General features: G+C 43.9%; 1 protein-coding gene across 3 annotated transcripts in view; it reads left to right on the top strand.

Moving 5' to 3' along the window:
- LOC144600257 (janus kinase and microtubule-interacting protein 2-like) overlaps positions 1 to 8099 on the top strand; it is a 228258-nt gene extending 220159 nt beyond the window's left edge. For 2 of the 3 annotated variants that reach the window (XM_078411827.1, XM_078411828.1), the window contains exon 23: positions 4426 to 4554. Coding sequence is in view for 1 of the 3 variants with exons in the window: in XM_078411829.1 (XP_078267955.1) it covers positions 4426 to 4980 (555 nt within the window). In the remaining 2 variants the exon portion in view is untranslated. Of the gene's footprint in view, positions 1 to 4425 lie in introns of all 3 variants that reach the window. The other variant, XM_078411829.1, reaches the window with a different exon arrangement.
- The last annotated feature ends 17982 nt before the right edge of the window (positions 8100 to 26081 follow it).

Below are 26081 nucleotides of genomic sequence, written 5' to 3'. Positions count from 1 at the left end.
CAGAAATAATATAATATTCCATGGAATATAAGAACCCAGGAATTTATCAACTGAGCAGATCTTATTTTCTGAAGAATCAGAAATTTGATTGATATTTTTAAACTTTGTGCATTTACCTCAGGTGGATCAGAATTTTTTTTATAATACTTGCTTAGCAAAGGACTAAAGGAATGGACTAGAATCTGTACTGAGTCTGTATTAGGGTTAATGAAATATAATTTGGATGTTGAGGTTATTTTAACAGTTCAATATGAAAAATAAATCTGGAATCGAGTTGATATTCTGAATGAATTATCACAGGAATTTACAGCTCTGCATTTTCAGAAGATTAATAAACAGGTAGAACGTAGAATTTCCAGGTATCATGTCTATAAAAAAAAAGCAAATCTCCAACAGACTGTAAAATATTTTGCCATTATTACCCACGTGGGTCCAACTAAAATTTAACTATAATATAATAATAATAATAATAATCAAAAAATTTTTAAACAAAATTTTTATGCCAATCTCTCTGAAAAGAATAAGGCCTGTAATGGCAACTTTCCAACTCTTCCAATAAAGTATTTTCTAATTACCAATAGAAAATGTGATAGAAACATAGAAACATAGAAAATAGATGCAGGAGGAGGCCATTCGGCCCTTTGAACCAGCACTGCCATTCATTGTGATCATGGCTGATCATCCCCAATCAGTAACCTGTGCCCAACATCTCCCCATATCCCTTGATTCCACTAGCCCCCAGAGCTCTATCTAACTCTCTCTTAAATCCATCCAGTGATCTGGCCTCCACTGCCCACTGTGGCAGAGAATTCCACAAATTCACAACTCTCTGGGTGAAAAAGTTCCTTCTCACCTCAGTTTTAAATTACCTCCCCTTTATTCTAAGACTGTGGCCCCTGGTTCTGGATTCCCCCAACATTGGGAACATTTTTCCTGCATCTAGCTTGTCCAGTCCCTTTATAATTTTATACGTCTCTGTAAGATCCCCTCTCATCCTTCTAAACTCCAGTGAATACAAGCCTAGTCTTTTCAATCTTTCCTCATATGACAGTCCCGCCATCCCAGGGATTAATCTCGTGAACCTACGCTACACTGCCTCAATTGCAAGGATGTCCTTCCTCAAATTAGGAGTCCAAAACTGTACACAATACTCCAGATGTGGTCTTACCAGGGCCCTATACAACTACAGAAGAACCTCTTTACTTGATGTCATTAGATCCAAACCAGGTTAGCCCCAGTACACTAAAGGGAGTCGGAAGGAACAGAGATCTTCGAGTCATTTTTCCAGTTTAATTAGTTGTTTATTGACGTAGTTATACAAACAAAGAGATGAACATAGTTATTTTGCATAAGTCATAGCTGGTTGCTCTGTTTCCCCATCTATTCACAGCTCTCATCGCAGGTCTGATAAACACTGTGTACTCCTCTCCCTCCCTGCATCTATCCCCTCCCAGTCCTTGTACCCACAGATATACGGTACCACCTGCATCTAACTCCTCCCAGTCTGTGTACCACAGATATACAGTACCACCTAGCTCTGGCTCCTCCCAGTCCTTGTACCACAGATATACAGTACCACCCAGCTCTGGGTCCACCCAGTCTGTGTACCCACAGATATACAGTACCACCCAGCTCTGGCTCCTCCCAGTCTGTGTACCATAGATATACAGTACCATCTAGCTCTGGCTCCTCCCAGTCCATGTACCCACAGATATACAGATATACAGTACCATCTAGCTCTGGCTCCTCCCAGTCCTTGTACCACAGATATACGGTACCACCGAGCTCTGGCTCCTCCCAGTCCATTATGCCCAATTATATATTCATCTAACGACAGCCCCCAAGTGTCCAAAATAATATGGCAAGATATAGCTAGAGAAAATAATATAATATGCTAGCAGCAGCCAGTACAAACACACATGGCTCCTACAAGGCCTATCAAACCATAAGTTTCGGAACAGAATTGCTCTTGATGTTGTTTATTCCAGCTCACATAGGAGGGGGAGAGGAAGGGTGTGGTAAGGGGAAAATGAAAAGATAAAGTCTGGGGTGCAATGAATAAAGTGGCTATTGTTAATCATGGCACAAACAACAGAAGCATGTCAGTGGTTGACCTTATAGGAGAGAAGTGACAGTCACACCAAAGACAGCAAAAAGACTCGTTAACATTTTCAGTCTGGCACTCCTGACCTCCTTTGACTTACACTTGGTGATCACTGATCACTGAAAATCCTTCAAAGTCCCACTAAAGTTAGAACAGGTGATTAGCAGGAATTCCTGTGGAAATGTTACCTTTGTTCATTTTTTTTTTTTGACGGGAAGATTTTGGCGGCTTTTACAACTGTTTTGTTTTCTCTGCAACTGCATTCAATATCGATTGCCCAGAACATCACAGTGGTGATGGGAGTGCTGGATGTGGACCTGGTGAACTCTATCACCAATGTTCACCATAATATCAGCGTTAATTGAAGTGCAGTCTGTTTTTCTGCCAATTTGGAAAGGCACGATCTCTTAATATCCTCCACTCTCAATCAACCTTCCTTTGTTCATTAGTGTGAACAAATTATTGCAAATCTTCTCCTTGGAAATCTGTGCCGTTATCTGTTTCTATTCCATTATGAAGACCCTAGATGTATTTTTTAAGTACGTCCTCACCAAATCGTACGGCTGTGTAGACTGCAATGATAAATATTAGCTGCTTGCATCAGTGTTCTATCCTAAATGTTGAAACCAGCGTGTTAGTTTCAGGTTTGAAATCTCGACCACTCTCTCATCTGAAAATAACCAAACTCAAAGCAACTCCAGTTGACTAATATTCCAGAAACAATGGCCTAAATTCAGATTATTAGTATTCAGAGCAGCTGTGTCTATCCATAAATATCACCATCTGGTCACCACTTGTCTATTTCACTTTAAGTAGACGGATATTACAGTTCACAACTCGTAATCAGCTTCCCTCTATGGTAGAGCAGCAAGCTACCTGATCCACAAAACCACTTTCTGCTGGGAATTACTTTAGGCTGTATTCCTTTTATCTATTCATAAAATGTTCATTCCTATTAAGAATGTTTTATTTTTTTGTTAATGGTTGATACATTTAGAATCTCCTCAACACCGACTGACATTTTGAATTAGAGAGAGTCATAGAGTGATACAGTGTGGAAACAGGCCCTTCGGCCCAACTTGCCCACACTGGCCAACATGTCCCAGCTACACTAGTCCCGCCTGCCTGCGTTTGGTCCATATCCCTCCAAACCTGTCCTAACCTGTCTATAACTGTTTCTTAAATGTTGGGATAGTCCCAGCCTCAACTACCTCCTTTGGCAGCTTGTTCCACACACCACCTAATTGTTGGTAGCCTGTTATACATGGCGTGAAAAGGAGGATTAGTACAATATTTAGAAGTTAAATTAATGAATGAATGAAATCTTCAAATTGCCAAACATGCAGTGCACACTTTGTGTTAGGGAGACCTTGTGATTTATCATCAGACCCTCGACAGATCCCTATCCGATTTCATGATAGTTTAAGGGGAGACATGCAGATACCCTGTAGGTACTCATTCCCAATTTGACTTGTGGTAAACTTGAGATGCTGCCTGACTTACATCGGCGAAACCAAGCGCAGGCTCGGCGATCGCTTCGCTCAACACCTGCGCTCGGTCTGCATTGACCAAATTGATCTCCCGGTGGCCGAGCACTTCAACTCCCCCTCCCATTCCCAGTCTGACCTTTCTGTCAAGGGCCTCCTCCAGTGCCATAGTGAGGCCCACCGGAAATTGGAGGAACAGCACCTCATATTTCGCCTGGGCAGCTTGCAGTGGTATGAACATCGACTTCTCCAACTTTAGATAGTTCCTCTGTCCCTCTCTTCCCCTCCTCCTTCCCAGATCTCCCTCTGTCTTCCTGTCTCCACTTTGTCTGTCTTCCTTTGTCCCGCCCCCCTGACATCAGTCTGAAGAAGGGTCTCGACCCAAAACGTCACCTATTCCTTCCCTCCTGAGATGCTGTCTGACCTGCTGAGTTACTCCAGCATTTTGTGAATAAATACCTTTGACTTGTGGTAATGATCACTGAATCTTTCACGATGGTTTCTCTGATTCTGCTGCTATTTTGACTAGTATATTCTACGCTTTCAATGTTGTGTATTGTTGGGATGCAAGGTCTTTACCCGCTGTAAGCAAAATAGAATCTTAGATGTGGATTAACATACTGTAGATTCGACGCTTACTATTTCAGGCTTTTTCCTGATCATAGTGATATCGCAGACCCAGTGCCACATAAAAACACCCGATTCTGTCCCAACTTATCAGTGAAAGGTGCAATTAAAAATCTGTAGAGTAGGAATGTAGGGACAAAAGCATGTCAGGCGAAGCATGTCAATGAGAGATTAACGTTGGCTTTCTGTCTAATGTGCATTTTGCAGGGTACTGGATGGTTAAAATGCTTCCAAGTCAGTAAAGAGTTCATGTTGAATGACCCTGCATCTGGGACGAACGGAAGTGAAGGAAAGCAACAAAGATTATGCCTGAAGCTGTCTGCCGTTTATACCAGAATCATTACCCGAGATTTATTTTGCTTGACTCTCCCTGGTGAAGGAAATTGCAAGTTACAACATCTGTTGCATTTAACAGCATTGCAAATGAAGAGTATTTTGAAGCAAAATAAAACCACATTGATGGCAATGATACACAAAAAGAAGTGTCTTAGACATGGAACCAAAGTGAAGAAAATCAATTTATCCCTGCTGTGCAGGGGAGCATTAAAATATCAGAACACTACAGCATTCAGGACTGAAGGACGAAGATGTCACAAAGGGAAGGACTTACAATTACAAATTTGTCATCAAATTTCTCAGAGAGGAATTGACTCCCGGTGTAGAGAGGAACTGAAACTACACGGGGTCAAAAGACATCATACTGATTTACAGGGATTTATTCATTTCTTCAGCAATGGTATCACTGATGGGGGCATTTCTTGACCAAGGAAGACAAGATGGGCTATTGGAAAGAAAGGAAGGAAGACTGGATGGCACTTGGGGACTGGAGATCTGACCGCACCTGCTCGAGAGAAGCGTACCTGGACCCAGTAGAGCGGCTGTGACAACGTTTATGTGAACTGTCGTGTAAGTTTACGAAGATTCAAGATCTGTCCATCCAAGTCCTTCCCTCATGGCTGCGAATATATTAACTCATTCCTAACTGCTTGCACCCAGACTTTGAATGAAGCTGGATCCTACAGCTGATCTGACCACTCGTGGTAAAATCAAACAGGTGTCTTTCATTATCTCACTGTGGATTCAATGTTAAATTGACTTCCCTTTCCAAAAAATCTGAATTGTACTTGATCCAATTAGCAGTATTAACAACTTTCTCTATTTTCACGATGAATGGAAAGGTAGATGAAAGTTAAAGGTAAAGGCACAGTTGAATCTGGTTCCTGCCTGTCCCGCTGAGTTACTCCAGCATTTTCAGTCTATCTTCTGGTAACCAGTAAACAGATCACAATTGATGCACTGTAGTTTGTTCTGCTTTGGGCTTCCAGCCCTCACTCCATTTAATTTATGTGGGTCTTGGTAATGTTTTTCCCATGGACCCATGATTTACCACAACTTTATTTAATATTTGTTTTCATATGGTTTGGATAAATTCAATTTCAGGAAGTGAAGTTTCTGTGTACGGTCCACCCATTTATATTTTGTCATAGGGACCAATTGAATAATTATTCAATTATTCACCAATTTAATAATTTGGAGAAGATGTCAGGGAAACAAAGTAGCATGAAGATGAAGTGATGTAATCCAAATAACAGACAACTCAACAGAAAGCAGTGGAAAAATGGTCAAAGTTTAACTTAAGAAACAATAAGAGTGAATCTTAAAATGATATGATTTGGTCACATAATGCAAAAGAGAACCTTTATGAAAGTGTAGAGGACATGAACTACAGGTAGATTTCATGCTTTATAAGGTGTCCTGAATCCTACTTAACAAATAGACCAAGTCATTTGCATTGGTTGCATGCACTAAAACATGACACCAACAGAACTGAATGTGGCAAAAGTGAGCGCAATCATCAGTTGTCACCTCTCCATGTTCTCCAGATGAGGAAGGGTCCTGTTCATCCACGCATGTTCTCCAGAGATGCTACCTGACCCGTTTCTTACTCCAGCATCTTGTGTCATTACTCCAATCACTGTTGTGTTGGTTTAGTATTGGCAAGCATGAATCCCCTCCTCTCCCTTTTCCAGATCTGAAGAAGGGTCTCGACCCGAAACGTCACCCATTCCTTCTCTCCTGAGATACTGTCTGACCCTCTGAGTTACCCCAGCATTTTGTATCTACCTTCGATTTAAACCAGTATCTGCAGTTTTCATTTTCCTACTATTTTGTTGCATTGTGCAATCAGAGATATGTTCCTTTCTCTATTCTGATTTTCTTGCTTTTTTAATATATTTTAATCTCTTTCCAGCTTTCCTCCACATGAATTGTTGTTTTTTTTTAATCATTCCAAGTGTGGTTAATTATTTTAGTTAATGGTAGTATTTAAGGGTATAGTATGGACATGCGGAGAATAGCATGGATTTAGGGTTGAACTAGACTGGCTGTACCTGTGTACATGGTCAGACCCACACAGAAACTGGGCAGGAAACAGCTAATCGCAAGGTTGTGGAGTTCGATCATTTGTTCTTATTACCCAGTGTAAGTCATTTGTAGAGTATTCCACTTGAGGCTGGGAGTGCTGAGGGAGAGAACGCCCAAGACGAATGTACATGGACAGAGCTGAGGAACCTCTTTGGAAAGATTTCCACTTCAGTCCGCAAAACAGCCTGAATAACTCAATGCAATTCCATGATTGCCCCAACTTACTAGCTGAAGAAACCTCTTTATAGCAATACCAGGCCATTCACAGTAAGACAGTGTTAGAGAGGGAGGTGTGACTCTTAGGGTGCACTCAAAGACCACCACAACTTTGGCTCAGTTAGCCATCTCAATATAGAATCATAGATCGTTGCGATGCAGACTTGGCCATTCAGTCCAATGTGAGTTTGCTTGTTGGTAAACAGCTAACTAGCCCAAGCCCACCTTCCAGCAGTTTGATCCATGGCCTTGCAGGTGGAGTGCACATCCAGGCACAGTTTAAATGTGTTTGCCTCTCCCCCTTTCAATCATTGAGTTCCAATTCCCTATACACACCAGATTAAAAGAATGGGGATCAGGGGGCGGAGATAGTGCAATAGCTAACAAGCATTCATAAGAATCATCACATGGAAATGTGCTACAACCAAATAGTTTGAGCCTTGCTGCCTCCATATACCTTGGTTCTTTGTTTCTAGACACTCTCTGCTCTTCCTCTCACTGTATCAGGTAACTCAACACTAACCCATATTTCTCACATTGGTGTCTAACTGGTGCTAAAGATGACCATCTGTCCAGCACTGCTCCAAAGACTTCTGGACTTATCATTTTGTCTTCTGTGTGATGCAAGCATTCATGGAACCATAAAAAGAGCTGGGTATTTTTAATTTTCTTAAAAATTGATATTTATTAGGTATACAAATATTGAAAATGCAAATAAAAATCTGTTTGACTACAGAACCAGGAGATGAAACCTCCAGGAACAATGAGCCACCTGTATACTACTTACTTTGGTGGGGGGAAGAAAACAAAACCAGGGATGTTTTTTATCCTTCTACTACCTTAATGAACCAACCAGGGGGTTAAATCCCTGGCTCAGAAACTTATCAGGTGAGTCTAGACTTTGAATCTGTGGCTCTTCTTCCTTCACACTAACAGACACTTCCAGTTAAGAATGAGTTCATATATCCAGCAGGACCCAGGCAAATGATGAACATATTATTTTGCAAAACTTAATTAAGTAATTAAAATGATGGTTTGCAGAAATTCGACCACGGATCCCATGTACAATGTCTGAGGGGGTCTGTGGGCAGCTGTAATAAAATGTATTAATGTGTAGAGGAATATTAATACCATGTTATGTTGATGAACGGTTATTTTTTTAATTTATTATTGACACTATTTAAACAAGTATTTAGTTGGAGTTTGTATAAAGAAATAAAAAAACATGTTTTTTCCTATAATTTTGTATTAATTTGACTCATCCCTCTCTGAGCTTGTGAGCATCCTTCGTGTTTTTCAACAGTCCTTTGTAAATCTTCTTGGTTCTTGGTCCTCCAAAATATTCCAAATGTAATTTAAACTGGAGGTGGCGGAGTATGGATTTAAGCAAGAAGGGCTTCTTGGAGAAGAAAAGTTGTGTCTGGTTGAGTAACTATAGTAGGGTGAAGACTATTCCATGCTTTAATTGTGCGAGGGAAGAATGATTTGCTGTACACATCTGTCTGAAGAAGGGTCTCGACCCGAAATGTCACCCATTCCTTCTCTCCAGAGATGCTGCCTGACCTGCTGAGTTACTCCAGCATTTTGTGCCTACCTTCGATTTGAACCAGCATTAACAGTTATTTTCCTACACATGTCTTGGTAGCTGGTTTCTCCAATTGAATCGAATGCCCTCGTCTGCCTGCTCCTGATAGATTTGGGTTTGGTGTAGATGTGGTCATCTATGTCGAGTTGACCATTTAACATTTTGTAAAAACAGGTGAAACGGTGGGCTTTACATCTGTCTTGGAGAGTGTTCCACCCCAGTGAATTTAGAAGTTTGGTAACACTCGCTTCTCTCCCTTAGGTGTTTGTAACACATCGAGCTGCTTGCCTTTGGACATGTTCGATGGAAGAAATGTTTCTATTTGTGTATGTCATATCATATCATATATATACAGCCGGAAACAGGCCTTTTCGGCCCTCCAAGTCCGTGCCGCCCAGCGATCCCCGTACATTAACACTATCCTACACCCACTAGGGACAATTTTTACATTTACCCAGCCAATTAACCTACATACCTGTACGTCTTTGGAGTGTGGGAGGAAACCGAAGATCTCGGAGAAAACCCATGCAGGTCACGGGGAGAACGTACAAACTCCTTACAGTGCAGCACCCGTAGTCAGGATCGAACCTGAGTCTCTGGCGCTGCATTCGCTGTAAAGTAGCAACTCTACCGCTGCGCTACCGTGCCACCCACTATGGGTCCCATGCTGCAAATGTGTAGTCCAAATGTGGTCTAACAAGGGTGAAGTATAACTTCTCCTGGATAGAAGTTGAACAATGATAAAAGTTGCGTCTCAGAAAATTTAGGACACCTGTTGCTTTCACCGTTCTTGGTACTTTAGAAACCAGGGTGTGACTATTTAATACAGACACCTTTGAATTCAAATTGATTAATAAGGTCACTCAGTAAGCTGATTGCTGAGAGAAGATACAGAGGAGAGGTGGGTTTGGAGCTGAGCTAAGCAATTCGATTTGGAGACACACGGGGTACTACAAACAGCTTCTGCAACTGTGGAAGGAAACCAATGAAGGATCAGGAACAGGAGTAGCCTTGCAAACCTTGAAACTGCTCCATAATTCCCTCAGGCAATGGGTAGTCTGATTATACCCTCCACTCAGCGTTCCCATCTACCCTGAGAAATATTCAACAGCTCTCTCCTACAGCTTTTAAAGAAGAATATTCCAGCAATTCCACTAATGATTGTCTTTCTATTGGAAAAGCAGAACATGCATCATGCCATTCACAGCCGACTATCCTTGTTTAATGTGGAGGTTAGAAACATTGAAACATAGAAACATAGAAACATAGAAAATAGGTGCAGGAGGAGGCCATTCGGCCCTTCGAGCCAGCACCGCCATTCATTGCGATCATGGCTGATCATCCCCAATCAATACCCCGTGCCTGCCTTCTCCCCATATCCCTTGATTCCACTAGCCCCTAGAGCTCTATCTAACTCTCTCTTAAATGTTCACCAATGTACAGGTGTCAGGGGTTATGGGGAGAAGGCAGGAGAATGGGATTAGGAGGGAGAGATAGATCAGCCATGATTGAACGGCGAAGTAGATTTGATGGGCCGAATGGCCTAATTCTGCTGCTATCACATAAACTTATGAGGTTCAGTGGCTGAGTAGGTTCAAGAGAGTAATGGATAGCTTTGTAGATATTAAGGCAATTGAGGGATATGTTGATGAAGGAAAGTGAGGCTGAACTAAGGACCATCCCTGATCTTAATGAATAGACCCGAGTGGCTTGAAAGGCCTATGCATGCTTCTACTTCTGTTATTCATACCAGCACTAATGCATCATTGTACCATATGAACCGAGCGAGAAGGGCAGAAAACTGCACCCCTCCTCCCAAATTAACTCATGAAAAGTGAGATCTAACTGCTCACAGGAGTTAAATTGAAAGTGAGAAAATAAGAGGTTATTAGTGGAATTTAATTAGTAATGTTAAACTATGAATCAGAGTGAACATCCTAATAATGGTTCTGCAGAAGAAGTGTGCGAGTGATGGTACTATGATCTATGAAAGGAAACATAGTTTGTTTGGGGTACATTGGGCGCAGCGGTAGAGTTGCTACCTTACAGCCTTACAGCGAATGCAGCGCCAGAGACTCGTGTTCGATCCCGACTACGGGCGCTGTCTGTGCGGAGTTTGTACGTTCTCCCCTTGACCTGCGTGGGTTTTCTCCAAGATCTTCGGTTTCCTCCCACACTCCAAAGACGTTCAGGTTTGTAGGTTAATTGGCTTGGTAAATGTAAAAATTGTTTCTAGTGGGATAGGATAGTGTTAACGTGCGGGGATCGCTGGTCGGCGCGGACCCGGTGGGCCGAAAGGATCTGTTTCCGCGCTGTATCTCTAAACTAAACTAAAAGAACTGAACTATGTCTTGTGTTTAGCATGTGTGACAGAGGATTAATTTTTACCCAGAGTGTTCCACCATTATCAATGAAGAGATGAGTAGCATAACACACCACATTGCACATGATCTGTTTGTCATCTATAGCAGAAGAGTATTTGCAGTATTGTTGAGGATTTAGCTGTGCGTCAATACAAAACAGTGGCATAGTCTATCAATCCATAAAAGTCATTGAAAAGCGAAAGAAAAGTATCTGATGTTGAGAATACTCATTGGCGAAGCAGCGTATGTGGAGAGAAAAACTGAGTCAATGTTTCAGGTCAATCACCCTTCATCAGAACTGAAGTGTAAGTATACATTTCATTGTTATACTAAGGTTTTGCGGTTTGAGAACTTTGGAGAAATATGGTCACCGAGAATGCAACATAGCCAATTTGTATCCTTACTTATTAATGGTTTAATCTGAAATTGATGGTGTTTAAAGTTGGAAATGGGATGACAAAGCAGGGTCAGATGGATATTTAACCGAAGCATCTCTCAACCATGGCAACATGCCTAGGCTGATTTTAACTCCAAGACCTTGTCTACTCAATCAATTGCTTATCCAAAATGGACAGGGATAGGCAACAGGCCAGCGTCCCAAGAACTGGAAGTCCTTGGCCAGTGCGTGAAAGATGAGCATTCACAAGAAGACAAGTGACAAGATGGAGGTGCTTTTAGGAAAGTCACACAAGGGGGAAGGAAGGCAAACCTTGCATGGAAAGTTGCAATCTTCAAAATGCGCAGAAACAATGAGTCTGCCAGGAAATTGGATTACAAACAGTCCAGTTTGTGGATTTTGAGCAGGAGATAGACAATAGAAAATAGGTGCAGGAGAAGGCCATTCGGCCCTTCGAGCCAGCACCGCCATTCAATGTGATCATGGCTGATCATTCTCAATCAGTACCCCGTTCTTGCCTTCTCCCCATACCCCCTGACTCCGCTATCCTTAAGAGCTCTATCTAGCTCTCTCTTGAATGTATTCAGAGAATTGGCCTCCACTGCCCTCTGAGGCAGAGAATTCCACAGATTCACAACTCTGACTAAAACAGTTTTTCCTCATCTCTGTTCTAAATGGCCTACCCCTTATTCTTAAACTGTGGCCCCTGGTTCTGGACTCCCCCAAAATTGGGAACATGTTTCCTGCCTCTAACGTGTCCAACCCCTTAATAATTTTATACGTTTCGATAAGATCCCCTCTCATCCTTCTAAATTCCAGTGTATACAAGCCTAGTCTCTCCAGTCTTTCAACATATGACAGTCCCGCCATATCATATCATATCATATATCTACAGCCGGAAACAGGCCTTTTCGACCCTCCAAGTCCGTGCCGCCCAGTGATCCCCGTACATTAACACTATCCTACACCCACTAGGGACAATTTTTACATTTACCCAGCCAATTAACCTACATCCCGGAATGCCATTCCGGGAATTAACCTAGTAAACCTACGCTGCACGCCCACAATAGCAAGAATATCCTTCCTCAAATTTGGAGACCAAAACTGCACACAGTACTCCAGGTGCGGTCGCACTAGGGCCCTGTACAACTGCAGAAGGACCTCTTTGCTCCTATACTCAACTCCTCTTGTTATGAAGGCCAACATTCCATTGGCTTTCTTCACTGCCTGCTGTACCTGCATGCTTCCTTTCAGTGACTGATGCACTAAGGCACCCAGATCACGTTGTACGTCCCCTTTTCCTAACTTGACACCATTCAGATAATAATCTGCCTTCCTATTCTTACCACCAAAGTGGATAACCTCACACTTATCTACATTAAACTGCATCTGCCATGCATCCGCCCACTCACACAACCTGTCCAAGTCACCTTGCAACCTCATAGCATCTTCCTCACAGTTCACACTGCCACCTAGCTTTGTATCATCAGCAAATTTGCTAATGGTACTTTTAATCCCTTCATCCAAGTCATTGATGTATATTGTAAATAGCTGCGGTCCCAGCACCGAGCCTTGCGGTACCCCACTAGTCACTGCCTGCCATTCTGAAAGGGACCCATTTATCCCCACTCTTTGCTTTCTGTCTGTCAACCAACTTTCTATCCATGTCAGTACCCTACCTCCAATACCATGTGCTCTAATTTTGCCCACCAATCTCCTATGTGGGACCTTGTCGAAGGCTTTCTGAAAGTCGAGGTACACCACATCCACTGGCTCTCCCCTGTCAATTTTCCTAGTTACATCCTCAAAAAATTCCAGTAGATTAGTCAAGCACGATTTCCCCTTTGTAAATCCATGCTGACTCGGAACGATCCTGTTACTGCGATCCAAATGCTCCGCAATTTCGTCTTTTATAATTGACTCCAGCATCTTCCCCACCACTGATGTCAGACTAACTGGTCTATAATTTCCCGTTTTCTCTCTCCCTCCTTTCTTGAAAAGGGGGATAACATTAGCTACCCTCCAATCCACAGGAACTGACCCGGAATCTATAGAACATTGGAAAATAATCACTAATGCGTCCACAATTTCTAGAGCCACCTCCTTAAGCACCCTGGGATGCAGACCATCAGGCCCTGGGGATTTATCAGCCTTGAGTCCCATCAGTCTACCCAAAACTTTTTCCTGCCTAATGTGGATTTCCTCCAGTTCCTCTGTCACCCTAGGATCTCTGGCCACTAGAACATCTGGGAGATTGTTTGTATCCTCCTTAGTGAAGACAGATCCAAAGTACCGGTTCAACTCGTCTGCCATTTCCTTGTTCCACATAATAAATTCCCCTGCTACTGTCTTCAAGGGACCCACATTTGCCTTGACTATTTTTTTCCTCTTCACATACCTAAAAAAGCTTTTATTATCCTCCTTTATATTATTGGCTAGTTTACCCTCGTACCTCGTCTTTTCTCCCCGTATTGCCTTTTTAGTTAGAATAGAAACAGGTTGTGTAGTGCTGGGGCACTGTAATGTTGGAAACACTTATGCACTATATTCACTCAAATCTTCTTTGATCCTCATGCATCCCGAGGAATCTCAAGTTTAGAGATTTTAATTTAGAGACTGGCCCTTCAGCCTGCCGACCATCAATCACCCATACATGCTAGTTCCATGATATACCACTTTCTCATCCCCTCCCGCAAGTCTTTGGGATGCGAGAGAAAACTGGAGCACCCAGAGGAAACCCACATGGTCACAGGAAGAACATGCAAATTCCACACAGACTCTGAACTCTGATGTCTGGCTCTGTGAGACAGCAGCTCGACAAGTTGTGCAGGTTAGTTATTCATCAATTATTTCTTCAATAGCAAACACCATGATATCACGACTGCTCAAAGAGTGTGGATCTAGGTTGCATCCTCCGGTCTCCAGAACGCTGGGAGTGCAGCGTAGGTTCACTAGGTTAATTCCCGGAATGGCGGGACTGTCATATATTGAAAGACTGGAGCGACTAGGCTTGTATACACTGGAATTTAGAAGGATGAGAGGGGATCTTATCGAAACGTATAAGATTATTAAGGGTTTGGACACATTAGAGGCAGGAAACATGTTCCCAATGTTGGGGGAGTCCAGAACCAGGGGCCACAGTTTAAGAATAAGGGGTAAGCCATTTAGAACGGAGATGAGGAAAAACTTTTTCAGTCAGAGAGTTGTGAATCTGTGGAATTCTCTGCCTCAGAGGGCAGTGGAGGCCAATTCTCTGAATACATTCAAGAGAGAGCTAGATAGAGCTCTTAAGGATAGCGGAGTCAAGGGGTATGGGGAGAAAGCAGGAACGGGGTACTGATTGAGAATGATCAGCCATGATCACATTGAATGGCGGTGCTGGCTCGAAGGGCCGAATGGCCTCCTCCTATTGTCTATTGTCTATTGAAATGTACCAAACGAGTCATGTTGTTGTTCGTCCTTTGGGTTCGAAGATGACCATGACTTCACTTTCAGTTGGAGGATTGGTGACTGTGGGTCCGGAAGTGACTGGTGAGGCCAATCCGGGCCCGGAAGGCACGCCCACACGTAGGACACAAGTGGATGGGTGCTGCAGTGGAAGTAGAGATAGCCCGGGCCTTGCGCGCGGTGCGTTTCCTCTGGGTCTCTGCAGTGCGTCTGTTCTCTGCTGCACGGGCTCCTGTGGTGAGCTTGCTACACCAGGTTGGACAGTCCAGAGCAAGAGGCTCCCAAGTGCTGAGGTTGATGTCCAAGTCTTTGAGGGACACTTTGAGGCAGTCCTTAAACCATTTCTGCTGTCCTCCTACTGAGCGCTTGCCCTGACACAGTTCTCCATACAGAAGCTGTTTTGGCAGTCGACTCTCGGGCATTCTGACGACATGGCCTGCCCATCTGGCTTGGGCTTTCCGTAGGAGGGTGTGGACGCTGGGGGTTCCAGCCCCTTCCAAGACCTCTGTGTCGGGAATTTTGTCCTGCCACCTGATGTGAAGGAGTCTACGTAGGCAGCTCAAGTGAAAGTGGTTGAGCTGGTTGGCATGTCTGCTGTAGACAGTCCAGGTCACACTTGCATAGAGAAGAGTGGTGAGTACCACTGCACGGTAGACCTTCAGCTTGGTGGTAAGGCTGAGTCCTCTCCACTCCCAAACATTCTCACGGAATCGTCGCAAGTTGTGCAGGTTAGTTATTCATCAATTATTTCTTCAATAGCAAACGCCATGATATCACGACTGCTCAAAGAGTGTGGACCTTGGTTGTACCCTCCAGTCTCCAGAAATGTACCAAACGAGCCATAATGCTGCAGCAACAACCTTTCACATCATGCTTCATTTTAAAAACATGACTCTTATGTGAGACTCGAGTTTCCGGCCTAGACGTCATCTGCAGCTCGAGCGCAGATTTCATTGAAACTGTGATCGTTTTCAGAATTTTAAAATTTAACATCCTGCTTAAAATTCCTTTGCATGTTGTTAACTGCTGTATCCTCCATGCAAAGCATAAACTAGCAACAACGGACATGGTGTCAGAGGAAGAGAATAAATGGTGGGTAGAACACTGAAAGAAGATGACCTTGTGTCATGTGACAGGGGTAGAATTAGGCCATTGGTGGCGACACGGTGGCGCAGCGGTAGAGTTGCTGCCTTACAGCGAATGCAGCGCCGGAGACTCAGGTTCGATCCTGATTACGGGCGCCGTCTGTACGGAGTTTGTACGTTCTCCCCGTGACCTGCGTGGGTTTTCTCCGAGATCTTCGGTTTCCTCCCACACTCCAGACATACAGGTACGTAGTTTAATTGACTGGATAAATTTAAAAATTGTCCCTAGTGTGTGTAGGATAGTGTTAATGTGCGGGGATCGCTGGGCGGCTAGGACTCGGTGGGCCGAAGGGCCTGTTTCCGCGCTGTATCTCTAAATCTAAATCTAAAAAAATCTAAAAATTAAGTCTACTCTGCCATTCTATCTCTCCTTCCCAACTCCATTCTCTTGCCTTCTCCCCATAACCTCTGACACCTGCACTAATCAAGAATCTATCTATCACTGCCTTACAAATATCCACTGAAGTATATTTTTCCTCCATGTGTAGGATGGAACGATAGATGCTGGTTTACACCGAAAATGCTGGAGTAACTCAATGGGACAGGCACATTCTCTGGAGAGAAAGAAATGGGTGATGTTTCAAGTTAAGACCCTTCTTCAGACTGAGAGACGGGAGAGGGAGTCTAGAGATATGGGGGATGAAAACGAGAGATCAACACAGGCGGAGATAAGGAAATGTAGAATGGTTCAATGTTCGCTGAGGGGAAGGTGACAAGGAGGTGACAATCAGTAAATTGAATCAGGACAGTAAAACTAGTTGGAGAACTAGGATGGAGAACCAGAACTGAAAGAAGTTGGCTCTTCACTTGAGTATCAGTTTAATCCAAGGCTCGCTTTCTCCCAAATGCTGACAGTGTTCACTCCAGATTCTGCATTCAAAAGGACATAAGGTTTTGATGTTACCTTTATTTATATATTTTTTGCATTAAATAATGGTCCTTGATATATTTGTAGGAGAGGAAGTTTGGTGAAAGGTTATAAATGAATGGGAAAAATTGTCTTGCCATAAAAATGCAACACAGTGGCGCAGCTGGTAAAACTACTGCCTCACAGCGTCAGAGACTTGGGTTTGATCCTAAACTAAAGTGCTATCTGTAAGGAGTTTACACGTTCTCCATGAGACTGCATAGATTTCCTCCTCATTCCATAGATGAGGGTATATTCACACATCAGCCAAAACATTATGACCACTGACAGATGAAGTGAATACCATTGATTATTGTGTTACAATGGCACCTGTCAAGGGGTGGGATATATTAGGCAGCAAGTGAACAGTCAGTTCTTGAAGTTGATGTGTTGGATGCAGGAGAAATGGGCAGGAGTAAAGACATGAACGACTATGACAAGGGCCAAATTGTTATGGCTAGACGACTGGGTCAGAGCATCTCTGAAACGGCAAGGCTTGTGGGGTGCTCCCGGTCAGCAGTGGTGAGTACCTACCGACAATGGTCCGAGGAGGGACAAACCACAAACCAGGGACAGGCAGGGTGTTGGGCGCCCAAGGCTCATCGATGCGCGAGGGCAACGAAGGCTATCCCGTCTGGTCCGAACCGACAGAAGGTCGACTGTAGCACAAGTCACAGAAAATTTTAATGGTGGTCACGGGAGGAATGTGTCACGATACACAGTGCATCGCACCCTGCTGCGTATGGGGCTGCACACGGAGGACCAACAGCAGATTAGGCAGGTGGTCATAATGTTTTGGCTGATCAGTTAATCGGCCTCTGTAAATTGCCTGTGGTGTGCAGGGAGTGGATTGCAAAGTGGAATAGCAGCTAATGTGAACAGGTGATCAATGGTTTGCATAGACTCGATGGGCCGAAGGGCAGTCTATATGCCGTATCTTCAGTCAATTCAATTTTAATTACAACTTCTAACCCACTGACTCTGCAGATCCAGATTTTAACTGCCCCTCTCTTTAAATGCAGAATCCTTGTTTAGTTTTGTTATTGTTAATTCTTTAACATCCTGCATGATTTTGTAATTTTGATAAAGTGCTTATTGGTGAACTTGTGCCTGCAAAAGAAAGATTAGACTCGGTTCAGAGGACTTCATTTAGCACCAACTTGTCCTGGTTATTAACTCAGTGCACAAGAATGGTCAGTTGGGCTGGCTTCAAGAACAATATATAACAACCTTAAAATAAATTCACCGCCTCAATGAACTGGAGCATGTGACTAAAACAGGGCCAGATGTGGCCTTGCTCCTTTAACTCTGCAAGCACTGGTTTGTCTTGTGACAGTCAAAGGATGTCAGAGAAACAACCTCTGTAGATGGACACAAAAAGCTGGAGTAACTCAGTGGGTTAGACAGCATCTCTGGAGAAAAGGAATAGGTGATGTTTTTTTGGTCGAGACCCTTCTTCAGACCCAAAACGTCACCTATTCCTTCTCTCCAGAGATGCTGTCTGCCCTACTGAGTTACTCCAGCTTTTTGTGTCTATCTTCGGTTTAATCCAGCATCTGCAGTTCATTCATTTTTCTTTGCTTGAGTGAGGGTTTCAGCTGGACCTACAACAGAGGTAGGGTCCTTTTAAACTCCCTACTAAGTCTTTCTGATGCGCAAGTATTGAAGTGTTACTCTCTCCTGGTTACAGTTGGAGGGAGCAACAAATGTCATATTTTTATTACCATATACCCATTTAACTAATGTTCAGCTCTTTGAAAAAGTTTGTTAATTATTCTTGTTCTCCTTCCCTTAACCTGTAAGCATGACATTTTATTTTTAATTCTTTAGACTTTAGAGAGACAGAGTAGAAACAGGCCCTTCAGCCCACCGAGACCTTGCAAACCAGCAATCACCCCGTGAGCTAGCACCACCACATTCCAAAGACCTGCAGGTTTGTAGCTCAATTGGTTTGTGTAAATTATCCTTAGGGTGTAGGATAGAAACTGTGTAGGGGTAATCGTTGGTCAGCGCGGACTCGGTGGGCCGAAGGGCCTGTTTGAACGCCACATCTCTAAACTAAACTAAACTAAGGATAGATATGTAGACCTCGAGTCCATTATAGTCTCCACATAATGTTATTTATTTTAAAGTCTATCTCTGTATGCTCTTGATAATGAAATGGTGAGCCATCTCGTACCACTGTGGTCTCTCTGGTGAAGGTAGTACTGTTGAGTGGGAACAATGAAGGATCAGTGATATATTCCTGGGGAAGAATGGCATGCAATTTAAAGGGGAATCTGCAGGTGAGCTATTCCTATGCACCAATTGCCCACATCATCCTTGGTGGTAGAGGTCATGACTTTGAGAGACTCCAAGAAGGTGAAATTGTAAGGAAGGTTATACAGACTGCATGAGTCCAGTCCTTCCAATCTTTCCTCATATGACAGTCCCACCATCCCGGGGATTAACCTCATGAACCTATACTGCATTGCTTCAATAGCAAGGCTTGTATCCACTGGAGTTTAGAAGGATGAGAGAGGATCTTATAGAGATGTATAAAATTATGAAAAGACTGGACAAGCTAGATGCAGGAAAAATGTTCCCAATGTTGGGGGAGTCCAGAACCAGGAGCCACAGTCTAAGAATAAAGGGGAGGCCATTTAAAACTGAGATGAGAAAATACTTTTACAACCAGAGAGTTGTGAATTCGTAGAATTCTCTGCCACAGAAGATTAAAGACTGGAATGGAGAAATTATTTCAAATGGTACACAAGAAAATGCAACCTATTCTTGCGAAGGGTAGCACAGTGTCACAGCTGGTAAAGCTGCTGAATCACAGTGCCAAAGACCCGGGTTTGATCCTGACCTCGAGTGCGGTCTAAATGGAGTTTGCACTTTCCTCCTGAGACCAATCATGTGGGTTTCCTCTGGGTGCTCTAGTTTCATCTTACAACCCAAAGACATGTGGGTTTGTAGGTTAATTTGCCTCTGTAAATTGCCCTTAGTGTGCAAGGAGTGCATGTGAATGTAGGATAACATAGAACGAGTGTCAACGGATGCTTAGCGTGGGCTCGATGGGTCAAAGGACCTGTTTCCATGCTGTATCTGTCAATCTTTCAACTTAATCTTAAAAGTAATGGCAGATCTTTGAGGACTGGTGTCCTTCAGAAATATCTGAGCACTCTCCTCTAAAAAGGAAGTTGAGGCTTGGGATCAGTTGTTCATGTCGCAACTGAGTTTCTTGCTTTTTGATAGGTGGAGGTACTGAGTTTGATAGAACCAAGGTAGGCAGATAGAATTAAGGTGAGGATTGGACAAGATCAAGAGCACGGTGGCACAGCGGTAGAGTTGCTGCCTTACAGCGAATGCAGCGCCAGAGACTCAGGTTCGATCCTGACTGTGGGTGCCGTCTGTACGGAGTTTGTACGTTCTCCCCGTGACCTGCGTGGGTTTTCTCCGAGATCTTCGGTTTCCTCCCACACTCCAAAGACGTACAGGTATGTAGGTTAATTGGCTGGGCAAATGTAAAAATTGTCCCTAGTGTGTGTAGGATAGTGTTAATGTGCGGGGATCACTGGTCGGCGCGGACCCGGTGGGCCGAAGGGCCTGTTTCTGCGCTGTATCTCTAAATCTAAGTCTAAAATCAAAGGCTATGAGTCTAATTAGAAACTTAGCACCATAGAAAATAAGTGCAGGAGGAGGCCATTTAGCCTTCGAGCCAGCATCGCCATTCATTGTGATCATGGCTGATCATTCACAATCAGTAACCTGTGCCTGCCTTCTCCCCATATCTCTTAATTCCTCTAGCTCCTAGAGCTCCATCAAACTCTCTTGTAAATTCATCCAGTGATTTGGCCTCCACTGCCCTCTGTGGCAGAGAATTCTACAAATTCACAACTCTCTGGGTGAAAAAGTTTTTTCTCACCTCAGTTTTAAATGGCCTCCCCTTTATTCTTAGACTGTGGCCCCTGTTTCTGGACTCCCCCAACATTGGGAACATTTTTCCTGCATCTAGCTTGTCCAGTCTTTTCATAATTTTATACATCTTTATAAGATCCCCTCTCATCCTTCTAAACTCCAGTGAATACAAGCCCAGTCCTTCCAATCTTTCCTCATATGTCAGTCCCACCATCCCGGGGATTAACCTCATGAACCTATACTGCATTGCTTCAAATTAGGAGACCAAAACTGCATACAATACTCCAGATGTGGTCTCACCAGGGCCCTAAACAACTGCAGAAGGACCTCTTTACTATACTCAAAACCTCTTGTTATGAAGGCCAACGTGTCATTAGCTTTCTTCACTGCCTACTGTACCTGCACGCTTACATTCAGTGACTGGTGTACAAGGACACCCAGGTCTTGTTGCACTTCCCCTTTCCCTGACACCATTGAGATAATAATCTGCCTCCTTGTTTTTGCCGCCAAAGTGGATAACCTCACATTTACCTATATTATACTGCATCTGCCACGCATCTGCCCACTCATGCAGCCTATCCATGTCACCCTGCAACCTCCTAACACCCTCTTCACAGTTCACACTGCCACCCAGCTTTGTGTCATCGGAAAACCTGCTAGTGTTACTTCTAATTCCATCATCCAAATCATTAATATATATGGTGAATGTTGCGGCCCTCCTCCTTCTATAAATGGCCTCCTCCTGGTTCCTGACTTCCTATAGATGAAGATGGGATAAAATGAGTGACCATCAGCCTGTGGCTCAAATATTGGCAAATGGTTTGTTGAAATAAAACCGGGTGCAATAGGAAAAGAAAAGGAGCTTGAGATCATTGATGTTTGGGGAGTAGGACTAGTGTTGGAGAGCTAAAACTGCACTCGTGTAGTGTTGGTGAACCATTACTTGAACACATCCAAAGGATGAAATAGTAACTGGGCCCACGATGGTTATATTAACTGTTGCTTTGTCAACCATCCTGTTGCATTGGACATTGACTTAATCCAAGCATAACATTTTATGTTGAGGCATTTACCTAATTTAAACTTCAGACATTAGACTTAGACACAACACAGAATCAGGCCCTTCGGCCCTCCGAGTCGGAGCTGAACTGCGATCACCCTGTACACTAACATGATCCGACACGCCAGGGACAACTTGCAATCTTTACCAAAGCCAATTAACCTACAAACCTGCACACCTTTGGAATGTGGGAGGAAAACTGGAGGAAACCCACGCGGTCACGGGGAGAACATACAAACTCCGTACAGACAGCACCCCTAATCAGGATCGAACCCGGGTCTCAGGCGCTGTAAAGCAGCGACTCTACCGCTACATCACTGTGCCGCCACAAAGTTTCAGCTTCTTTAAAACTGAAGGTATTTATTCACAAAATGCTGGAGTAACTCAGCGGGACAGTCAGCATCTCAGGAGAGAAGGAATGGGTGACGTTTCGGGTCGAGACCCTTCTTCAGACTGATGTCAGGGGGGCGGGGCAAAGGAATCTGCCGCTCTTTAAAAATGAAGGTCAGTGCACAAAATTAAACCAGTGTTTATTAAAGAGACATCATTTTGAATCTAATTCGGTAAAAGATAAGTTTCTATAAGTAATGATTAGAACACTGTACATACAAATACAAAGGGGCATTGCATTCTCTCTCTTCAACCAGTAACGTTGTTTCATCTGCTTCCTGCAATGTGCCATTCAGTCTTAGCTCTATGCGGAATCACGGTGCATGGCTTTGATCTGCAGAGTGTTGGGGGTACGATATTGGAGCAAAAGCACCAATTTTGAAATGGGACATCAAACTGTCCTTTGTGTAGGAAGGAACTGCAGATGCTGGTTTACACCGAAGATAGACACAAAATGCTGGAGTAACGCAGCGGGGCAGGCAGCATTTCTGGAGAGAAGGAATGGGTGACCTTTTGGGTCGAGACCCTTCTTCAGTCTGAAGAAGGATCTCGATCTGAAACGTCACCCATTCCTTCTCTCCAGAGATGCTGCCTGTCAAACTGTCCTTTGCTTGCACATCAAAAGCTCAGTGTGATCCCTGGGGTCAATCTGTCATTGCTCGCTATCTAGGTGACGTACTGAGAGTCTGCCGGGATCCACATTCTGTCTGACAGCAACCGTCACCCCTCCGATCCAGTTTATTAGATTAAATGGTTCCTGAGAACCAACATAGAGTCTCCATTGTTTGGGATCTGTTGCTGCCACATGGAATGAATTATGTCAATTGCAATGACTATTTGTCGGTCCCTAGGGTTGGATCTGTGCTGTGTCCTGAGTTGCCATTTCCTCTTCATGCATCTCTGGAATTCTGACACTGAAGTGGGCCTTGAAAACAATATGTTAACCTTTTGATGGTGGTTTTAGCAAAAGAACTGGTGGTTGGGAAATGGCAGAGAGGTGGGTTGGTCCTAAACTTTAATTAACTTACAATGTGGAGCAGACATCAGTGTGACTGGATATCAGCCAGAGATGAGTTTTTGAACTGTATACACAAGGCACCAGTCAAGACAAACATGTGGCAGACAGTGTCTCCAAAGTAAATATTAGAAGGATTAATGATTTCTCCGGTATTCTTGTTAGTTTATGTACTGATGGGTAGATAAAATTTGGATATTATTTTGAAAATGATCAATGTAAACCAGATGATGTTTATTCTTTGCTGATTTGTTATGATCACAGACAATCGGTTAGAACATTAAACATTGACAAAGCCATCTCTTTCTTGTGCATTTGTCAATTGCTAGACTTGTTTGAACTTCCATGATGTGCTAACTCAAATTGAAAAATAGGAGAGACTAATTATTTAATCCTGTATCTATCCTCGCCATTTGGCCTTTTGAGTCAATGCTATCTTGCAGAACAATCCCATTCCCAACTAACTTCCTCTGTATCCTATTCTCCCTACATTGCCATTAGTTCTGCCATTCCTCTACACCTGGGGCATTTTAGACTCACCAAGTAAGCTTAGGGGTGTCCAATGGGAGTGGTGTGGGAGGGGTGTGAGGGAGGGGTGTGAGGGAGGGGTGTGAGGGAGGGGTGTGCGGGAGGGGTGTGCGGGAGGGGTGTGCGGGAGGGGTGTGCGGGGGGGGTGTGCGGGGGGGGTGTGTGTGAGGGGTGTGTGAGGGGTGTGTGAGGGGTGTGTGAGGGGTGTGTGAGGGGTGTGTGGGAGGGGTGTGTGGGAGGGGTGTGTGGGAGGGGTGTGTGGGAGGGGTGTGTGGGAGGGGTGTGTGGGAGGGGTGTGTGGGAGGGGTGTGTGGGAGGGGTGTGTGGGAGGGGTGTGTGGGAGGGGTGTGTGGGAGGGGTGTGGGGGAGGGGTGTGGGAGGGGTGAGGGGGATCCACACAGTCACAGGGAGAATGTACAACCTCAAACATCTTCAGCAATGGAAGTCAGCGTTGAACCCAAATCACACGCTTTGAGGCAACAGTTCTACCAGTTATGCCATAGGATGTTATAAACTGGAGACTGCTGGAGACTGTTGTGAAAATGAGTTTTATTGAATTTCATAATTCTGTGTCAAGTCAAGTCAAGTCAATTTTATTTGTATAGCACATTTAGAAACAACCCACGTTGACCAAAGTGCTGTACATCAGTTCAGGTACTAAGAAACGAACATACAATGGCACAAAAACATAACAGCACATACATAAACAGTTCACAGCGCCCCCTCAGAGGGCCTCAAATGCCAGGGAGTAGAAATAGGTTTTGAGCCTGGACTTAAAGGAGTCGATGGAGGGGGCAGTTCTGATGGGGAGAGGGATGCTGTTCCACAGTCTCGGAGCTGCAACCACGGTCACCCCTGAGCTTAAGCCTGGACCGCGGGATAGTCAGTAGCCCCAAGTCAGCCGACCTGAAGGACCTGGAGATAGAGTGGTGGGTCAGAAGATTTTTGATATAGGGGGGGGGGGCAAGCCCGTTTAGAGATTTGTATGTGAATAGGAGGAGCTTGAAGTTGATTCTGTACCGTACTGGGAGCAAGTGGAGAGAGGCCAGAATCGGGGTGATGTGGTCCCTTTTACGGGTACCCGTCAGGAGTCTCGCTGCGGCGTTTTGGACCAATTGCAGGTGGGACAGGGATGATTGGCTGATCCCAGTGTATAGGGAGTTGCAGTAGTCTAGGCGGGAGGAAATGAATGCGCAGATGAATTTTTCAATGTCGTCAAATTGGAGGAATGGTTTGATTTTACCTATGGTACGAAGCTGGAAGAAGCTGGCTTTTACCACAGCGTTGACTTGCTTGTCAAACTTTAATTTAGTGTGTGGTGTGAATCTATTCAGAGGGCGCATTGTATGTAGCAGAGGTGAGCACATGTTGCAGCCCTGGGTAAGTTAGTCTCAGCTGAGTTGTGCTATTAAGAATCCGTATCCCTCAATGGCCAACTTTCATGTAGTTGTGTGTCTTGTTGCTTTTTTTAGTATGACTGTATGGTAAATCGAGTTTCACTGTACCTTAATTGGTACACGAGACCATAAAATACCTTTGAACCTTTTTTTCAACCTTTGAATCAAGTGGCATTGCAGTGTTGACCCCTGATAATAATCAACTTCCTCCTCCCCTGAAAATTGAACTAAGGTGGTGCAATCATTCATTTCAATAACAGCGTAAAACTTAATACAGAGCTGCTGTGATTTTTGGTGTTTTCGCCAGGTCTTGTCTTCTCGTTCCGTGAGCTTTTGGCTCGTAGTGTCATAGAGTTGTCCAACAAAGAGGCCACACCAACCATTGCACCTGTTTTTACTAATCCCAGTTAGAAGGGTTGGATCCATGGCCTTCAATACCTTGGCATTTACATGTTTGTTTACATGGTCATTACATCTCCTCCACCAACTCCACAAATCCAAGAATGCTCTTTGTGGAAAAATTCCCCTCAGATGTCCTCTCACCCCTTTACGTCTCACCTTAAGCAAAACCATCTTGTCTTAAACAACGCCTTCATGAGAAAAAAGATTCTCCTGTCTACCTTATATCTCCCGCTCACAGTGTGTACAAATCCTTGTGGCCATAACTCAGTCTCCTCTGCTCCAGAGAAAATAAACCCAGCCCATCCAATCGTTCCTGATAACTGAAATGCTCCAATACAAGTGAGATGCTACGGTCTGAAGAAGGGTCCTGACCCGAAATGTCACCAATTTCCTCTATCCAGAGAGGCTGCCTGTCCCGCTGAGTTACTCCAGCATTTTGCATCCATCTTCAGTGTAAACCAGCATCTGCAATTCCTTCCTACACATGCTGCCGAACCTCCTCTCCACTCCTCTCCATCCTTCCTACAGTGTGGTTACCAGAAATCCACACAAAACTCCACCTTGCCCAACCAATGTTTTATGATGTTGCAACATGATGTTCCAACTCTTACATTTTAATGGCAAAGTTTTTCATTGGCAACAGTCAAAGACCCTCTGTTCATAAACACACCGTAGAAACCTAACATT

The sequence above is a fragment of the Rhinoraja longicauda genome, chromosome 14 (genome assembly GCF_053455715.1).
Source record: "Rhinoraja longicauda isolate Sanriku21f chromosome 14, sRhiLon1.1, whole genome shotgun sequence".
Taxonomy (NCBI): domain Eukaryota; kingdom Metazoa; phylum Chordata; class Chondrichthyes; order Rajiformes; family Arhynchobatidae; genus Rhinoraja; species Rhinoraja longicauda.
The sequence above is the reverse complement of the archived record's forward strand: the minus strand, read 5'-3'. Positions and strand labels throughout refer to the sequence as shown.